The sequence below is a fragment of the Saccoglossus kowalevskii genome, chromosome 8 (assembly GCF_978046115.1).
Source record: "Saccoglossus kowalevskii chromosome 8, keSacKowa6.1, whole genome shotgun sequence".
In the NCBI taxonomy this organism is placed as follows: domain Eukaryota; kingdom Metazoa; phylum Hemichordata; class Enteropneusta; family Harrimaniidae; genus Saccoglossus; species Saccoglossus kowalevskii.
Window position 1 is genome coordinate 19676082 of NC_140648.1, and position 20635 is coordinate 19696716.

Genomic DNA, 20635 nt, shown 5'->3' on the forward strand with positions numbered 1-20635 from the left:
CATAACTGCGCCCTCTACCGACCATGTTTCTGCACTTACCTGTACAAAAGTGGTATATTAAAGAAGATATGTTCGCAAAGGCGTGCAATCTACTACACTGTGTTCGGCGGTGTCAGCGTTCGTAACTGAACATATAACAAATATCTTTCTCTTTCTTTCTCTCAAAAAAACTATTTGTTCAAGTTCACTAACGGTCGTTATCAGATCGAAACAATGGCGAGGATGTTGTTTTGAGTTAAATGTCCAGCACATTCAAGTTGTGTACGCCATAATATATTTAATAAAAAAAAGTAGATTTTACTGACAATTACTTTCGCCCACACATGTTTATTCAGGTCAATCATATAGTAAACATATCCGATATTCTTCTGCCATTGATTTTCAAACTACGACTCTCATAATGGATGCGGTAATACATTTACTACAATGATCCAGTGTACATGGACGAATGCAGGATGTACCGTCACGGTTATGGCTTCACCTTTACAATGACGTCAGTTACATTGCATTGTGGGATGAGAGTATGAGTTAAAAGGCGGTAGTTGTCGCGCCACGCATGCACAAGGCATATGGATCTCATATAAACAAAGATGGCGACTTTGGCTGTTGCTCAGAACAACAACTCCAAACTGAAACCTTACTAAGCTTTAATTAGGTATTTTTTAGGTGATTGGAAGCTATCGAGGGAGTCACCGCCTGTAAGTCGCGCCCAGGTCAGACTTCGTACTTTGCATTAGAAAAGCGTATTGGATTGTGGGAAAATCAATGTTGATCAGCACAAATGTCACACATGCGCGGCGCTACACAATGACAAGTGCTTGCTAAGCAATCAATCACTCTGGTTGCTACATTACTAGGTTAAAGATGGAGGGTCGTCACCTGTGCACGCCTGGGAATTAAGTCCCAAGCAACGATAACAAGATACGCTAAGAACACAAAGGCTCATGGGTAGATGCTAGTTTGTAAACAATGACACACTACAGCCACCTGACGCATGCGTAGGTGACGACTCCCCCCCCCCCCCCCCCCCGCTTTAATTGCACAATACAAGAGGGAATGTTATCAGGTTCTCTGCTTTAACAGAGTAACAAATATACCAGTACTTCTCATATTTTATAAACATTTCGCTACCTGAATGCCTAACAATACACAATTAATATTTTCAATATTGATGCTGAAGTTTAAAATATCAGCATAACACTGTATATTATTGGATGACCAATTGAATAAAATCTTTCTTTGCTTTGAATTTAATTCACTGTAATGAACAGGGTAGGATATGGAGAAACCACAACACTGATAGTGTTCAAAAATAATTTGAGACAACTGAATCAAAAGATTAGGATATTATAACATGCATTTAGAAGTTCGTATTTTAACATGAATAAATTCAAGCAAAAAAAAAAAAAAACTGAAAAAATCAATCTTATTTAAAAAGAAAATTCTTTATTACGGAAATATTCTCTGTGAACTAGGTCATACCAAAAAAATGATTATATCAACAGCCAACATCACCAAGAATTAAAGGAGATAGAGAAATAGCATAAAGACAACAGTTGACTACAAGACCAGCTTTAGACTGCCGCCATCTTTTCTGATTACACATAAATCTACATAAGTTGAAGATCAATTACACCTTCTCAATATGATTAAAAATATTTAAACAGAATTCAACTTTCAACAGGAAAAGCCCTCATCCACATAAATTTAAGTACTGTAATGATAGTATGTATCATACAATATATTTCCCTATTCAATGATTGAATAAAAACAAAAGTTTTAGTAATATAGCCACTGCTCATTGCATTGGACAAGGTTGACCTGTATACACTCAGGTTAACCATGGATGTGATTTACGATTAATTCACAAGATTAAAAAAAAAAATTAGGAAATCAAACTCACCGCTGAACACCATCTCATTAATCAACAGTGAATATCATGTCTGAATGAAAATAATAATAAAATGATCTGAGAGTCGACCAACATAGGTTTTGCATACAGCAGTAGCACATTACAACCTCTGGTTTGAATTTTTGAATTTAAATCTAGATTCATAAATTTTTAATGTTAACAATCCATGATTAATCCAAAATGAGTGTACACTGAAAAATGTTTCATATTTATTCATTGACAAAAATGTTTACAAATAAGCATAAATTTGTGACAACAATATGAAAGTCTAAAAAAAAAAAAAAAAATTTAGTAAAACATGTATTAGAAAATTTAAAGTTGCATTCACACTTTGTAAATTAATTAGTACCATCCACAAAATGCTGAGATTGTGGTCAGTAATGAAAATTCAACTGCTGAAAATGAATTTAAGCAGACCACCTTAATTAAGTTTAAATTGGCACAATGGAATTCCAGTTAGTATATTATAAATATGTTGTTCTAAGGGACAGGAAAGAGCAGTACTCAAAACAAAATGTAAGTGTAATGAAAGGCAATGGCGGGATATCTACTTTTAATATATTACATTTTCAAAACAACACATTCTATTTTTTTAATTTTATTTAAACTTATTCTGACAGTTAGATCACCAAAATTTGTGGGATTGCAAGTACAGGTATAAGTAAATGATTCTTATATTAAAGTGTCTTTGAAAAATGTGATGGGTACCATATACATTGTACTAACATGGCTTCACCTCTTTTATCTGCTCTTCTTTTGTGAACGGACAGCACTAGTGTCACGATGTAAATATAAAGCAAAACTAAACTAAAAAGAAAAGTTTCAGCATATTTCAAATCTATAATTTTCATTTTTCAGTATTTGGCAAGGAATCATTAAAACCTATTGCAATTATTATTTACATAAAAGGAACATACAATGCTGTAACTGTACATGTGGGTGTGAGTCCCACACAACAATAATGTGTGCATAGCAACTAATTTATGCCACCTTGGACCTAATTGAACAATAATTAAATATTTAATTGTACAAAAAAAAAGATGGAAATTGCCACTTTTGCATCCAACAAAATGGTTGCCAGTTGACTATCTTGGTTTGGACTGCAAACAAATCAACTTTGACTGAAGTGCTTGATTGCAATTGTCTGTGAAAACTAGTTTGCATTTGAGATGCAAGAACAATTGTGACAAAAAGAATAAAAATAAGTATTTTCTTCAAGAAAAAAACAAACTGCCAGTCAGCCATTATGGATAGGGTATCAACAAAAATCAACTTTCATCATTGAGAAATAATACATTGCCTCTGTATCAAGTGTGAATAAACTGATTGTATTCCAAAGTTATCAGCCAAAATGTCCAAAAATAAGTATCTTGACACCAATTTTGAGAAAGTTTTGGAAAATAATGTGCCTCTGTAAGCCAACACAAATTACCAATATTCAAATTTGGCGGCTAAAAACATTTGGGATGTCCCGTTTTATCTAAAGGCAAGAAAAACACAATTTACCCTGCTCTGGGAGATATAAACCTAAGACAGGTCTATGGTACCCGCTTTATGCAAATCAACCTGATTATTGTTGCTATAGCAACTAGAGAAACTCCAGACTGTGAAGTAAAAGTAACTCCACAATGCCAGTGATAAGAATATTGTTTATCAACAGCACATTGGAGGCAGATTGGCAGATATGAAGACAAGTGTCCCATTAATAAACACAAGGTATTCTTATGTCATGTGTGCTGCTAATTATTCGCACGACTCAACAGTGAAATTAATATTTGTAAGTACAGATGATTGTTGTATGAAAGCATCACACTTTTTCTAAATGTGCTACTAAATTTGCACACATCAGTGTCAGTTTAATTTGGAATGCATCTTTTTTTTAGAGATAGAGATGACGTGATACCAAGCTTCAGAAGAGTTTAATAATATTTAAGTACTGTTTCAAAAATAAACAATCAAATTAAGAGAGATGGCATTTTTACGTTACTGTAATGTAATAAACATAAAACAAACTCATTGCATATAGAGTGGGCAACGTTAGTATTTTATAGGTGGAATTTTTGAATTTCACTTAAATAATCATTGTTTTCTGAGTATGGTGCATGTAACCCTTACTGAACACAACTATCACCCTATAATGTTCAAATGACAGTCGTTGCATTACACAAATCAGTATCAAATGTAATTACTGGGACGTTAGTAAATAGAATACCGGGGGTATACATTTTGTTTTTATTTTGGAGGTTTGCATATATAACAAGCCATGCATGGCACAGTCCCCGTTAATTATCAAATTTAAGATATATAGTTTTGTTTATAGTAATATAGCTGGAATATAATTTTTTAACATTAAAATGATTGACATTTGTATCTGATTGTCAAACAAGTACTTGTCCATATTGAGAGATATTGCTCTGGAACAGCATTCAAAATCAGCCATTTTGAATACATGTATATATATAACATGATGTATAACGAATATATAAAATTTGAATATAATCAGTCAAAGCATTTATGAGATATGGCTCTAGAACCCCAATCATTAAAGCAAAATTGCCGTCAGTCAGCCATTTTGAATCCAATCTGAAAAATAAAATGACGTGCATCAGGAACCCGTCTAATGTATGTACCAAGTTTGAACGAAATCCATCCATAAACACCAGAAATGCTTGATATTTGATGATGTTTTAGCACAAAAATGGCCACCATTTGGCCATTTTGAATAGGATCGTCAAACCAATATATCTGTCTATCTATGACATCATGTATAATGAATATTTCAAATTTGAATATAATTAGTCAAAACAAGTCGGAGATATGGGTCTAGAAGCTCATTCATTAAAACAAAATGGCCGCCAGACAGCCATTTTGAATCCGATCTGAAAAATAAATGATGTGCATCAGGAACCTGTAATGTCTAATATATGTACCAAGTTTGAACAAAATCCATCCAGAAATGCTTGATATTTGATGATTTTTTAGCACAAAAATGGCCACCATTTGGCCATTTTGAACAGGATCGTCAAACCAATATATCTGTCTATCTATGACATCATGTATAATGAATATTACAAATTTGAATATAATCAGTGAAAGCAAGTCAGAGATATGACACAAGAGCCACATTCATTAAAACAAAATGGCCGCCAGTCAACAAAACAAAATTATTTGAATCAAGGTCCCATAACGTCGAATGTATATACCAAGTTTGAACAAAATCCATCTGTAAACAGCCGAGAAATGCTTGATTTTTAGGATTTTTTAGCACAAAAATGGCCGCCCTTTGGCCATCTTGAATCAGACCGTGCAACAAAATGAAGTGCATCAAGGTCCTATAATGTCTAATGTATATACCAAGTTTAAACAAAATCCATCTGTAAATAGCTGAGAAATGCTTGATTTCGATGATTTTTAGCACAAAAATGGCCACCATTCAGCCATCATGAATCAGATCGTGAAACAAATTGATGTGCATATGTATAATATCATGTATGATGTATGTGTGAAGTTTGATTGTGATTGGTCCAGGCATTTCTAAGATACAGGTCCGGACGCACGCACAGACGCACGGAGGTCAAAACATAAATCCCCGTTTTCGGACTGCGTTCGAACGGGGACTAACTAATATCTCCCTTCATTTGTTTATTTATCCTCTAAACTACTTCTAAAGTAGCTTGTTTCCTTTTTCAGACATTATAGTCTGACATTTACTGGAATGTGAAATTATTGTAATTTCAGTGGAAACTACATGTAAGGTACTGTAAAATACATTATTTTAGCTGGAATTAATTTTCGCTGATTTTTGACAAGTTGAATGTAAATTATAGGAAAATAGGTATATGCGTGAGATTTTATTTTCACTGAATCATTCCTTCAGCGAAAATAACAAAAATGCACTATGTGTCAGCACTAGCACTTGCAATTTGCACTTACAAAAAAAGTCAGGAGAGACAACAGTGACTGTCGCCTGGCACAAAAACATTTAAAAAAAAAATTAATTCCAAGCAAAAACAAAGTATTTTACAGTAATAAAAAAATACTAAAATCAATCAGAGTGTAATGGCAGGCATAATATAAGTATAATAGTACATATGCCGCATAACATGCATAATGCAATGAAATATCTAACAACTTTGCAGTTGTACAAAACTCCTTTCTCCACCCCATATATATGTTAAAAAAGTTCTCTTGGAGTGGTCAAGCTTCATTTACATATTCATCAATTTTGTCTATATCAATTCACTCTCTTTGTATTCTAATTCATTGTATAAGGGATTGGTGTCATCTTTAGACTCAATCCAGACAGATCCAGGCGTCTCTCCTTGTTTCTTCTCATCCTTTTTGCCATCAGTCTCGGATTTTGATGCCTATTGATGAATGCACAGTATTGTTTCAGTGTTAGAATACGAATAAAGTCGTGTACATTTCTATGTTATGTATGCTATGTTTGGGCAATCCGAACTTTTTGTAGCCATGACTATTTTATTTAATATCAGTGATTATAATTGACTGTAACAAAATTACATCCCCATGGAAACTCAAATTATCATACTGGTAATATTGATAGTAGACAAAATTAAATTTGGGTTTACAAAACATACATTGTACACTTATATATACAAAAATGCAAAGTTGATGGCTGTATTCATTTATTTACTCTCAGTGTCCATGAAGACTAATATTATACCCAATAACCATGACAGCGGATCAGTTTCACGCTTTACAAGTCATAAATTTACATAAACATGGCTGCCACCAGTACTGTACTGTTAAATATATATATTTATGTTCAGTTCAACTTCTCAATGCATACACTTCTAAATAGAGAAAGTTTAGTATAGTATTGAATTTTATTTCAACATAAATTAATCATACAAACTTACACTCTGGCAGTTTTCATAGTTCTTCAGTGTGCTTGCAGCCCATTTCAGTAATTGATTTCCATCAGGTGGCACCTTAAGTTGAGAATCCTTCTTGTTGAGTATGAAGAGTACTCTGGACAGATCACGAATCACAGCTCTGAAAAAAATGGAAGAATTTTTGAATTGTGATTTGATGATATATCATGATGTTAAAGGGAATTGACGATAGGCATTGTTGCAAATATTAAAAATGGCATTGGATTCATATCTGGTTCAGTTAATAAACTATTAATACCATATCCAAAATGTACAATAAACCTTGAAATAGTAACTACTGGACATAGCATTTGCCAATCAACGAACATATTCAAGCTTGTAGTAGATAAATTCAACTGAAAAATCAATAGCCTTGGACGTAAATGGTGGCCGAGATCTTGTTGAGAGCGCGAGTCACAAGACTGCAAGGTGAAAAAGGTGGCAGAATAACAAATCACAGTGATGACTATTCAGTTTCTGTGATTTAGTCCTTACTTGTAAGTAGTTGCTCTTGGACTTCCATGTTTCACACTCCTGTACTTCTTCCTGACATCGTTCAGCATTTTCAGGAACACATGGGCATGTGGTTTCAACTCTGTAACTTGTCGAATGAATTCCACCTTGTCCACTTTACCAAGGTTGGCTGCCTTGCGGGAGTTGACTCTGACAGACACTTCACTGGCTGTAAAGATCAAAAGCGGCTCAGATTTAATCTAACATCTTACGTGATAATGGAATGCATGTTATATGAATTAGGACTTTCATTTTTGTTAGAAAGTGGGTTTATAGCAAAAGTAATGAAGCCCCTCCTTTAATCCATGTTAAAATCTCTTAAAACTTTTTATAAATCCTTGCTAGATAAGATTTAATTGTAGTTTAATGCCAAATTAATAACAGGCTCAAGTAATCTGCTCAAAAGTAAGGGGAAAGTGTGCTTCCATCTGCAGGTGTTGACAATGCTCATTTCTTTCTATGAGGAAATAGGAATCTATAATTAATACTGAAATTGAACTGAGAGCATGAATGTAATGACATTAGTGACAAATTGTGAACAGTGTCTGACATGTATAGTTACTATGCATATGACTGTTACAGATTTGTGGTATTTGTTTTGCACAAAACCTAGTGAATGAATGACAGACACACAGACATTCAATTGACCATTTCACATTCCATGTAACAATCATGACAATATAGCGACTCTGCATGCATGCATACATACCACTGCCATTACGATAGGTTCCTGTGTTCCTCTCGTACTTCTGATTGACAATATTGATACCTTCTTGTTTATTTTCTTGCTGTTTAGAAGGCTTGCCATACAAGAAGTCAAAATTGCCACTAAGAACAAACAAAGAATAATAGACATCAGAGATGAATTCAACTGTGGATCAATGAAGTTTATGGATACATATTGTTTTCAAAGCCTTTATGGATAGCTGTAATGAATGGGAAAGAATTGCCTCAGCAGGCAATGTGTTTCACCACCAGACTTTCTCACCCAAATTTTTCTCCACTTTTTTCTCAAAACTCTTCAATATTCCTGAAAATGAACTCCAAATTTGGCGCCAACAGACAAAATTTGAGTCAATTTTCAGTTTTTACTCAAAAATGTTTTTGGCTATATTTGACTTTAAACAGGACTATTTTGTGAATTTATGATGAAAAGAGGGAACATGTGGTAAAAAGGTTAAGGAAATATCTTTATAGCTTACTAAGTCATACAATCCTTGTCTAACTTCTATTTTATAAATACTTGTCATGCAGGAATATGACAGTGTTTTCAGTCAAGGCATTATGAGTAAGTTAAAATTGGGATATTTGTTCCCAGGTTAAGAGCGGATATTTAGGAAGAATACAGAGAAAGAAGAGAACTTTTTGATGTAACAGTGACAGATGTATCTAAAACTTTGACAAATTACACTTGTACGAGACAACCTATATATTTGCTCTATTAGGGAGGCATGTACTTAGGTAAATAGCAGAAGTGTGTCTACGGTCATATAAACCAGTAATAATATTTTGATAATCCAGTATACAGTAAATGTAGTGTTAGGTTTATGCAGGATTCAATTACAGATGCATTTCTGCATAGAGAAAGGACTACACAATGTCTAATACTACATAAATGCATACACAACACAATTTGTGCATTAGTTTGTTAATTGGCACATTTCTTAATTTTTGCTTTTCGAAATCTCGGTGCAACATTTTACACATTTTTTATAATTTTGGACTGAATAGACATAATATGTAGATTTATTTTGTGAAAAGCAACAAAAGTTGACTGAAGTTGACCTTTCACCCCCAAACCTGCATCCATACCTATACGTTAAGGAATTTTCGAGTATCAAATTTTCTATAAATATTTGCTTTCGGGTCAAAATTTCGGCAACTGCAAATATTTTCAATTTCTTACATAGACATTAACATACATGTAGAGGATTTGTATTGGAAACAGTATTTATTTTCCTATTTATGTTTTAAAAAGGACTAATCAATCTGAATATCAACAGACTTTCTGTAAGTAGTTTGAAAGTGTTATTACATTAAGAAATTAGAACATTACGAGACAGAATTGTACCCATGCAGTGCAAATAGTTCTACCAATACTCACCAAAGCGATACAGAACACAGGAAGTTGAATTCGGCAAGTGTTACTGGGGACGGCATAAGAAGAGATAGTAGAGGCAGAAATAATAATCCTAGACACAAAACTAATTTTTGTAGAAAGATTCAGAAAGAAAGAAATAGAATTTGTTTAACAAAGAAAAATAATACACCTCAGAAAAGACATAGTGACAATGCATGCAAGTTAGTATTGTTACGTTCAGGAATCACCGAGTGATGAAGGTGATCTTATTTTGACACCCACAGTTAGTTGACTGGCATCAAGGTACAAAAAAAAATTCAACACATTTACATGAAAGCAATTCAATTAGTTCATAATAATCATTAAAAATTTTTGTAATTCACAACTGAATAAAGTAATTTTACTGAAAAAAATTTGGAAACTACAGTAGAGTATCTTGTGAATAAATGGCTAATAGAATCCATAAGGATGTTGTGAAGAGGAGTGATGTGATCAGTGCGCCCTCACTGGCCAAAGGTGGATATTTTCAGTCATGCATTATACATGTTGTTGTACTGTTGATAATTTTAGTTTTTTTAATTTAGTTGTGACAAAAATGTGTGACAAATATCTGTTTTGCATTTGTCAAAATTAAATTACAAACTTTATACATTCCAGGCTATACAATGGGAGAACAATGCAATGTTTATTAATGAACCTAGACTGGCCCAGCTGTGGCAATTTTATAATTTTTTGTTCTTAAATCGTGGTCCGATGTGGTCTATACTCATTAACATACTTATCACCACACAAATGGGGTGACAATAGGTGATTTTCCGTACAATTGTGAGATCTCGCGAGATGCATGAAAGACGCAAAACGTCTGTCGCAAAAATCAAACGATTTGATTTTGAACTCGAATTTCTTAATTTCGTAGCTCACATCGACTGGCCGATCTTCGACAGAGCAATATTGCTTCCGAATACTCTTACTTAATCGAAATTGCCTATCATCAAATGTGGACAGCACATTATTAAGCATGGAAATATCCCCCGAAATACTTTCGCGTTTGTCGAATCCCATGCGATGTTTGACGCCACTACGACGCTATGACCTTTGTTTGTCCTGTTTTTACGCTCGATTTCACGCATAACGCGTGATTCTCGCAGTGAACGGAAAATGGTCAATTGTATGGGGCATGCCAGAACAGACCAGTTGCAGTAATTTCGTGTCAAGGCGGAAGATTCTATAAACTCGTTCTAAAGGAGGTATCATATGAAACGATAATATTGGCCTGACTGGGCCAGTCTATAATGAAGCATGCATCTTTCATACATGTACATTGTAATGTGACGATGTTAAAACTATTGAACCATACATACTGTGTTCTCTTTTGGTGAAAGAAACATGCCAATCCAACAATCAGTGCTATAACAATACCCATAGTTATTCCACCAATGATAGCCAAGTATGCAACGGACAAGTTGTCATCCTCCTCGGGATCTGAAATCAATACAATGAATATATTCTATGATGAAACTGACAACTTGACATTTGACAAGCACAAGCTCAGAAAAGTTGTAACCCATTGCATTCAAATGTAACAAATGCAGAGAATTTTCCTACCTGATTTTTTTTTTTGAAAATTAAATTCAAACCAGTAGCAATGAAAATTTATGTCCATTTGGATCAAAAAATGATAGAAAAGTACACAAAAATACTTTGGAGGAAAATTGATAGCATAAAGGGTTAACAAGGGGTTGTAACACCGAATGATACTTTGAACAATCGGTAAAAGTCAGTAAAAGTTTCAAGGAATGTGAGGAGTCTTTGAATACTATCATTTATTGTCATTAACTATGATCTTGAACATAACAAATAGGCACAAGTGTATGAATTGCAGATAAAAACAATAAACTCATGAGAAAATGTTTTCAGAATTGCATATAAAGTTTGAAAGAAATTATACAAAATGTAATTTCCCGGACACTCAATCAACGATTTTCATTCAAATATAGCACAAAACAAGCATATCACAAATTTGTTAAAATCCAAACATGTACTTAGAGGGGGAAACATAGTAACTTTATAGAATACTCACATGTGCAGACTCTGCCAATAAAATTACCATGGAACTGTAGAGATTCCTTATATGGGCATGTAGATACACAGTCTCCAACGTCTTCCACCACCATATCTTTGCATCTAGAGAGAGAGATGGATAATGGCAGCTTACAATTAATGGAAATACGGAACCTCTGTCACATATAAACTGAGGTGCATGAAAAGCAGAGGTTATGGGCAGTAAACATCTGAATTTGGTGTGATTAAACAAAACCCAATGTTCCTAAATCAAACGTGTATTTGACGATTACCTTTCTTTGTGCAAAATCAGAAAATATACCAAAAGTATAGATAGCAAAGTTTTTAAGTTTTATTGAGTCATTCAAACACTTTAGTTCATTTGAAGAGATGTAAAATTGGTATACTGGACAAGATACTGTAACACTGCAATCAATTATTTTTACATTTCTTTTTTAGATTAATACATGTATATACCGGTACCAAGTATACCGTAAACTTTGTATTAGAAGCCGCAACCCTAATAGAAGTCGCATCCACTTTTTTAAAATAATTGAGAACAAAAAATTCATCATTTTTCTAATAGAAGCCGCATCCCCTCTGTTGCATTGTACCATTTTAATAGAAGCCGCAGCTTCTAATACAGATTTTACAGTATATATTTAGATTACATTTAGAGTATGTACCACTGTTTTGAAATCTGTTACTGAATTAGTCATGGAATGCTCATTTCAATTAGCTTGTCTACTGTCAATGTCAATTCGTTTCCAGTGCTATTGTTAGAGTAGCAGCTAATGAAAATAAAAGTTTGGTGGTGAGACATCCATGGCGAATTGTTAACGCGAACACTATCGTTTGTAACAATAGTAGATCCATCAGCCAAGATACAGAAATGTTATTTATTGATGATATCGTAGCCAATGATAGCAACAGAGTAAGGGGGCAAGTATGTCTTGAAGTATTGCACAAACGTATTTTAGACACATATAGATTTGATAGTGTTATTGAATAATTTATCTTCACTTGGGAACCCACAGTAGCCAAGAAATTTGCCATAAATCCACCTAAGTCATGTATAATGCAGCTCTGGTGCATTATTAGCAATGCAAGAGGCACATAATTTGGTGCTTGGCAGTATGTGTCAAATATGCGAACAACTTATCATGAGTTCAGTCAATTGAATAATTGATAAATAAATCATACTTGCATTATATTTCATAACACAATGTTAATTATAACAAGCAGCCTGTCGGCTGAGATAGCTCCGCTGTTAGCAATGCACATGGCAATTAAAGAACAGAAGATATCATTAGAAAATGAACAAATCTGAGAGAGGTCCACATGTAGTACCTATATGTATAATATATCAAAGCAATTGGACTTGCGGTTTTCAACAAGAAGTCGAAAATATCACTTTTTACCAAAAATTACAAAAATATTCATCAAAATTAGAGAATTAAAGATATCATCATGAAATGAACAAATCTGAGAGAGGTCCACATGTAGTACCTATATATGTAATATCAAAGCAATTGGACTTGCGGTTTTCAACAAGAAGTCGAAAATATCACTTTTTACCAAAAATTACAAAAATATTCACCGAAATTAGAGAATTAAAGATATCATTACAAAATGAACAAATCTGAGAGAGGTCCACATGTAGTACCTATATATGTAATATCAAAGCAATTGGACTTGCGGTTTTCAACAAGAGGTCGAAAATATCACTTTTTACCAAAAATTACAAAAATATTCACCAAAATTAGAGAATTGAAGATATCATTACAAAATGAACAAATCTGAGAGAGGTCTACCCAAGGTACATATACACCAAGTATCAAAGCATTCAGGCTTGTAGTTTTCAAGAAGAAGTCGAAAAAGTAAAACATTGACACGGACGACGGACGACGACGACGGACAATCACTCATATGAAAAGCTCCGCTCGACAAAGTCGACAGCGGAGCTAAAAATAAATATTAATCACTGAAGCGTTTTCAACTCTTTTGTTCATTAGTTATTAACTCAGAATGCCCCCTTGTGAAAGTGGTTTATTCCAGTGTAAGTAGCACATTGAAGACTTTACATCAATTCACGGAAGCATATTGGTATTAAAATAGCCGGTAGTAGTAAATACAATGTACCCCATTGGCTGTAATAAAAGCACATCGCCAAAACATGCATATAAAAAAAAATTTCATTTTAATACTGTATACATGAAATAACACTTATTTTGACCATAGACACATGCCTGTCATTTACGTAGACTACATGTACTCCTATTTGTAATACATGTATATGTTACCCATGTACATTTATAGAGAAATGTTCATTTTAGATTTTCCTCATAGTGGAGGTAACAGATTTTTGCAATAAACTGTCTTTAATGTTCTTACTGTTAAGAAGCTTCCAAATCTCCCTTTGAGGCTGAAATGTTAGCTTTCTATAGCGAGACACAATATTTATTTTTGTATCATTTGAGAATTTTACTTATGTGCACTAAAAAGCCCAGTTTGTAGTTTAAAACATGTTTTTTTTTAAAAAACCACCATGTCACCATTCATTAATTACAAGTATTCAATTTTATTGCAACATCATCAGTATGAATGATTTTAAAATAAAAACGCTGTGTTTATTAAACATGTAATTAGCAAACACAACTATATGAGTAATATATATATCAACACAATACACACAGTTCTATAAATGCATGTTTTAACTTTCAAGAGGCTTTTACTGTGTTATCTCTGACATTACAGTGCCTTTTGATGATCGAAAAGTGATACGACTTCCAGGATAGGCGGAATCAAATAAATTATTTATACGGCGCCTTGGCTTCCCCATAAAAGCTTGAAGTGCTCTTTATTAAAATATGTGGTGCAAAATGCATAAAGCACATTTACTCTATCGGAAATATTCCTTCCTTTCTGTTTTTTTTTAGTGGAGACTATAAAATGAAATGAATTTTATTATTACACACATGTGTAGTTTTTTTGAATATGCTTGGTATTAGGGTATACTGAGATATCACTAGCTTCCGACCGACTATTTTCTCTAAACTGCTTTAGTTGCAATTTGGACTACAGTACCGTAAAATTTGTATTAGAAGCCGCATCCCTAATAGAAGTCGCACCCATTCTTTTTGAATAATTGAGAATCTAAAATTCACCATTTCTCATATGTGTAGATGCTGTAATAGAAGCCGCATCCCCTCTGTTGCATTGTACCATTTTAATAGAAGCCGCGGCTTCTAATACAGATTTTACAGTAATGTTCAATAAAGTCAGTCAGACTTCCTGAAAGCGACATTTTTACTGAAACAAGAACAACATTATTCTAGAAAGGCCATTGTACCCCTTAACCTTTCCACCACCAGTTCCTTCTTTTCATCGCAATAACCCCGTTATAGTCTGCACTTTCTTTCAAAAGATTGGGACAAAAAATAGCCAAATTTTTTGAGTAAAAACTGAAAATTTACTAAAATTTTGTCTGTTGGCTTTAAAATTAGGTTTCATTTCCAGAAATATTGAAGAATACATGAAGAAAGTGCAGACAAATTTGGGCGGGAAAGTCTGGTGGTTAAAAGGAAGATGTTTTGGTGAATGAAAATTTAACATCTCTCTTGCATACAAAGTGAAGCTAAAAAAAAATTATATATTTTCTTAATGAGTACATTGAGCATATCTTGAATTTACACCTTAAACATGTAACTTGGGGCGGAAATGATAATAACCCCTGGAGCGCTGTAGATTACAGTGGAAAACTCTAGATATATGTAGCCTAGAAATTTATACCTGTATAATCATGTTTACTGATTGCAAATTGTAACCCCTAAATGTACAAATCATAGAGTCAATACAAAGCTACTTCACAAGATTGTACATGATTGGCTACCCAACTCTAACACCTAATAGACGGACCAATCAGAGTACACCTTGTTTGTTGACCTATTTTTTTTTTCAACGAATCAAATTCTGTCTTATGCATGTATATATATAATGATTCAATTCAACTGCAATAATGTAGCGTGACTGGTAAAACATTCCCCCTAATTACACAACATTTCTCTAACATATACGTGTGAAGTTGGCAAAAAGTAACGCATCATGAACAATTTATAATATAATTCATTCAATCAATCAGAAAGCAATTGTGAGATGAAGTGTACTCTAAATTGGCTTACCATAATCATTGTATTAGTTGAATCACTATTAATTAGATCACCTCAGTGATCACAGTGAAAACAATACTATTCCTCTAGCAATTCAACCCATCTGATAGCATATAGCTACATTCACATGTATCAATTCAACTTGATATTTCTACTTGGAACTAGAAATGAAACTAGCCACAACTCAGAGTGTACCATTCAGTATTTCATGTTTCAAATATTTTATTATCCTGCTAGTATATTTAATTTGCACAGCCAAGCTAACTATCCCCGGTCTAATAATTTAACCGTAAATAAAAAAAAATTTTTTTTTTTAAATAATCCAATTAATAATAATGGTAATCATTAAAAACAAAAAGGATTTCTTCTGGTCAAAGATGAACAAATAAATAATAGTAAAATACATGAAAATCTCAACAGTGTATATTGCATTAAAATTTATGCAAAAAAAAATAATCTGTTTTCAGTGTTGAGTAACCATGTTTTCAAAGAATACATTGACCCAGGAGTAGAAGGCACCTCATGTACTGTATACCTGAATGAGCAAATGTAATAACGACCCACTCTCCTGATTGAGCACGATCCAGGCTTTCAGCATAATCAGATAAAAAAATTTTTCACTAGCCAGCAACAAGAAAGTCACAATTGTTCCATCAAATCAATTTGGTGAAAACTAGGAAAGCTATTAAAGCAAACTACGAATAAATCCACAGTGATCACAGCTCCGCTGGCCATTGCTTTTTTTTTCAATCTTATAAATGCACTCAGGGGTAAAGAGAGAGAGAAAAAATGGCCTTCAGATGCACATGGGTAGTTACAAATGTCAGCGCAATTGGCTAAGCTAATGCTGACGGCTGTACAAGAGTGAAATTGCTGCACTTACCGAGAACACTTTGAATCGTCCAGACACTGTAGACAGTCTTTAATATTACATGACTCTACGGAAGTGAAAAGAAAATAAGCTGTCTCGGTTACAGTGTATACATAATACAGTATTTGACCCATTAGCAGCATTTGTACATTTGTACTTATAAACATCGCAGAGATGTTTCAATTGGCAAACTAATTCATATTTAAATGATTTAAATATTTTAACACAATTTCGGTGCATATGAGTGTCTAAAAGAGATGTGCTTGCAATAGAGCAAATACGATATAAGCTACAAATACATTCATAGATTGAAAACTAAATTGAAATAACAGTAAAATTTATTAAAAATCTTTTTCAAAATTGAGTCAACATAAATTAACATAAATGGACATTCATAAATATTGATGAAAAATTTATTCAGAAATATTCTCATGCTTCAGATGATGATTGGCTGTTAGAAACCATTTGGTAATGTCCATTACCCATGAGTCCTTGTGGGTTTTTTCAATCATTGCCCGATTTACTGCCATACATGTAGCTCCTATCAAATTTGTTTAAAATGCTTGTAATCACAGCCATTTGTTTGCTGAAATTTAAAAGAATGCAAGTAGAAATAATATTATTATCGCTTTGCACAGGAATTTAAATTGCGATAAGCGGCCAGTGCCAAAGGAGACCACAGTGGAATTTCATGTACATGGAATTCTATGTAGTGTAATTATATGTACATGCATTATTCATCCACTGAGGCTTGTGATTGGTCAAGTTGTTTTCAATCACCATTTGAAACTTATTAACATTTATAAATATTTTATAGAAAGCAAATTCATGTCTTCATGAAACCCGATGTAAAGATCGTTGCAAAGAAGTCATTTAGGAATCTGCAAAACAAGATAATTTTAATTAACATATTCAAATATGTGTTGCATTGAAAAAATAATACATGTACATGTATTATATAAATTGTTAATGTCACTACAAAATAAAGTTATGCCTCAATAACTCTGAATGAATGTCATTTCCTCTTTATGTGACTTTCAAGGCTGTAATATCACATGACTGCCTTTGTTTTTATATTAAAGTAAACTTGGGTAGAACTGTAACTGATTGGTAATGGATATGTTACATCCTGTGTATTTTATAATGACTTGCTACTCAAGGTGGTTTTGCCTGAATTTAAAGATTATGCAGGCTTTCACTATGATGAGTTAATCCCTGGACTAGGGTCTGAAATGTCATGTAAGTTTCTGTTTCAATTACAGTCTTGAAAAATTGTTCGGTGACAATTTTTTTTTATATTTCTGGTATCCTGGTGGCATAAACCCAGAATAGTGAAGGTATGACAAACGTAACATAAATGTACTGTATCATCATCAGTTTGGTTTGAATCTTCTTAACAGTACAATAGTGAAATTTAATCACCAAAAATTTATAATCAGTGCAATCATGTGAAAAATAATGACATCCTGTTTCTGTCTCATTGAACCTTACCAATTATTTTATCTGAATAAAGTGAACTTAGTAAATACAATGAACAGAGCACAGCTTTGAGCGCAAAATTATATTTTAAGCACATAAAAAACACAATGTAAAAAAAAAAAAAATTGAAATGTTAAAATAGACACATCACAGCATGGAGCAGCCAGAAAATAATTATTATTATATGGTATACAAATAAGTATTTTCTCAAATCAATGAATCAATGAATGTAGTTACCAATGTACATCTACTTCTGAAGATATGGCCTATATACATATATATTTTATCCAAATCAATGAATGAATGTTATAGTTTCCAACATACCGATACTTGTGACAAGGTGTACATACACATCAATTATTAATTAAATGTAGTTTCCGCTGTACATGTACAACATATTGTATCTGATTTTAAATTTGTTTTCAGGGTCACAACAAAAGCAAGAGAGGACATCAATCTGTTCTTTGCCTTGTTTTTAATTTTTCGAACAGTCCACAATGTACTATGAATAAACATGTTCAATTGCTATAAACGCATTAATTTTCTGTTTTTTAATTTTGCTAATTTTGCCGTAATTAAATCCACTTGAACATGTAAATATAACAATAGAACTATAGTTCCTCTGCCAAGTTTATGAACTTAAATGCCAGTGAAAATAAATAGTTTCACAGTAAACCAACCTGGGGCTTGAACAATGAAAAACAAGTCATTGTCAATGACACGTCCCCGTTCCGTTCATATTTGAGTGACATATACATTCAAAGCAGATCATGACCGAAATGCACCTGCATATGTACAACACATTGTGCTAAATCTGAACAAAATCCATCCATGCATGACTGAGATCCGGTTCTGGAATTGTGAAAATACGTGATTTTGATGCATTTTTGGCCTTAAAATGGCCATCATTCCGCTATTGTTAAGCAGATCATGAAACAAATGCACATATCTATTTGTGACATGATGTACCATGTGTGTGTGAAGTTTGAACTTGATCAATCCAGACATGTCTTGGATACGGATCCAGAACTGAATTCTTTAACAAAATGGCCGCCAGTCGGCCATTTCGAACTTGATCCGAAAAAAAAAGACGTGCATCAAGGTCCTATTATGTTTAATGTATGTACCAAATTTGAACAAAATCCATCCATGCATAACTGAGATACGGGTCCGGAATGGTGAAAATGTGCGATTTCAATGCATTTTCGGCCTTAAAGCGGCCCCCATTTGGCTATCGTTAATGAGATCATGAAACAAATGCACATACATATTTGTGACATGATGTACCTTGTGTGTGTGAAGTTTGAACTCGATCAATCCAGACATGTCTCGGATACGGATCCAGAACTGAATTCTTTAAAACAAAATGGCCGCCAGTCGGCTATTTCGAACTTGATCCGGAAAAAAAATGACGTGCATCAAGGTCCTATTATGTTTAATGTATGTATCAAATTTGAATGAAATCCGTCCATGCATAACTGAGATCTGGGTCCGGAATGGTGAAAATGTGCGATTTCAATGCATTTTCGGCCTTAAAGCGGCCCCCATTTGGCTATCGTTAATGAGATCATGAAACAAATGCACATACATATTTGTGACATGATGTACCTTGTGTGTGTGAAGTTTGAACTTGATCAATCCAGACATGTCTCGGATACGGATCCAGAACTGATTTCTTTAAAACAAAATGGCCGCCAGTCGGCTATTTCGAACTTGATCCGGAAAAAAAAATGACGTGCATCAAGGTCCTATTATGTTTAATGTATGTACCAAATTTGAATGAAATCCGTCCATGCATAACTGAGATCCGGGTCCGGAATGGTGAAAATGTGCGATTTCAATGCATTTTCGGCCTTAAAGTGGCCGCCATTTGGCTATCGTTAATGAGATCATGAAACAAATGCACATACATATTTGTGACATGATGTACCTTGTGTGTGTGAAGTTTGAACTCGATCAATCCAAGCATGTCTCAGATACGGATCCAGAACTGAATTCTTTAAAACAAAATGGCCGCCAGTCGGCCATTTCGAACCCGATCCAAAAAAAAAAATGATGTGCATCAAGGTCCTATTATGTTTAATGTATGTACCAAATTTGAACAAAATCCGTCCATGCATAACTGAGATCCGGGTCCGGAATGGTGAAAATGTGCGATTTTGATGCATTTTCGGCCTTAAAATGGCCACTATTCGACTATCGTTAATCGGATCATGAAAAAAATGCATGTGCATATGTCCCATATAATGTGTGATGTATGAGTGAAGTTTGAACTTAATCGGTCCATGCATGTTCGAGATACAGGTGATCACGGACGCACGGACACAGGGCAAAACATAAGTCCCCGTTTTCGGAGTGAGTCCGAACAGGGACTAACAAGCAGCCTATCGGCTGAGATAGCTCCGCTGTTAGAAATGCACATTTCAATTAAAGAACTGAAGACATCATCAGAAAATGAACAATATGTATAGTATCAAAGCAATCGGACTTACAGTTTTTAACAAGAAGTCGAAAATATCACTTTCTATTAAAAATGACCAAAATATTCACCAAAATTAGAGAATTGAAGATATCATCATGAAATGAACAAATCTGAGAAAGGTCTACATGTAGTATCTATATATGTAATATCAAAGCAATTGAACTTTTGGT

The 20635-nt window shown here is 33.7% G+C and overlaps 1 protein-coding gene across 1 annotated transcript in view; it reads right to left on the reverse strand.

The window, feature by feature from the left end:
- Positions 1 to 1426: 1426 nt before the first annotated feature.
- LOC100368931 (uncharacterized) overlaps positions 1427 to 20635 on the reverse strand; it is a 38968-nt gene continuing 19759 nt past the window's right edge. The window contains exons 4-10 of the mRNA XM_078007969.2: positions 16517 to 16571; positions 11484 to 11587; positions 10765 to 10885; positions 8033 to 8151; positions 7306 to 7492; positions 6796 to 6931; positions 1427 to 6279 (exon numbers count right to left, since the gene is read on the reverse strand). Coding sequence (XP_077864095.2) covers positions 6142 to 6279; positions 6796 to 6931; positions 7306 to 7492; positions 8033 to 8151; positions 10765 to 10885; positions 11484 to 11587; positions 16517 to 16571 — 860 coding nt within the window. The 3' untranslated portion in view covers positions 1427 to 6141. The remainder of the gene's footprint in view (positions 6280 to 6795; positions 6932 to 7305; positions 7493 to 8032; positions 8152 to 10764; positions 10886 to 11483; positions 11588 to 16516; positions 16572 to 20635) is intronic.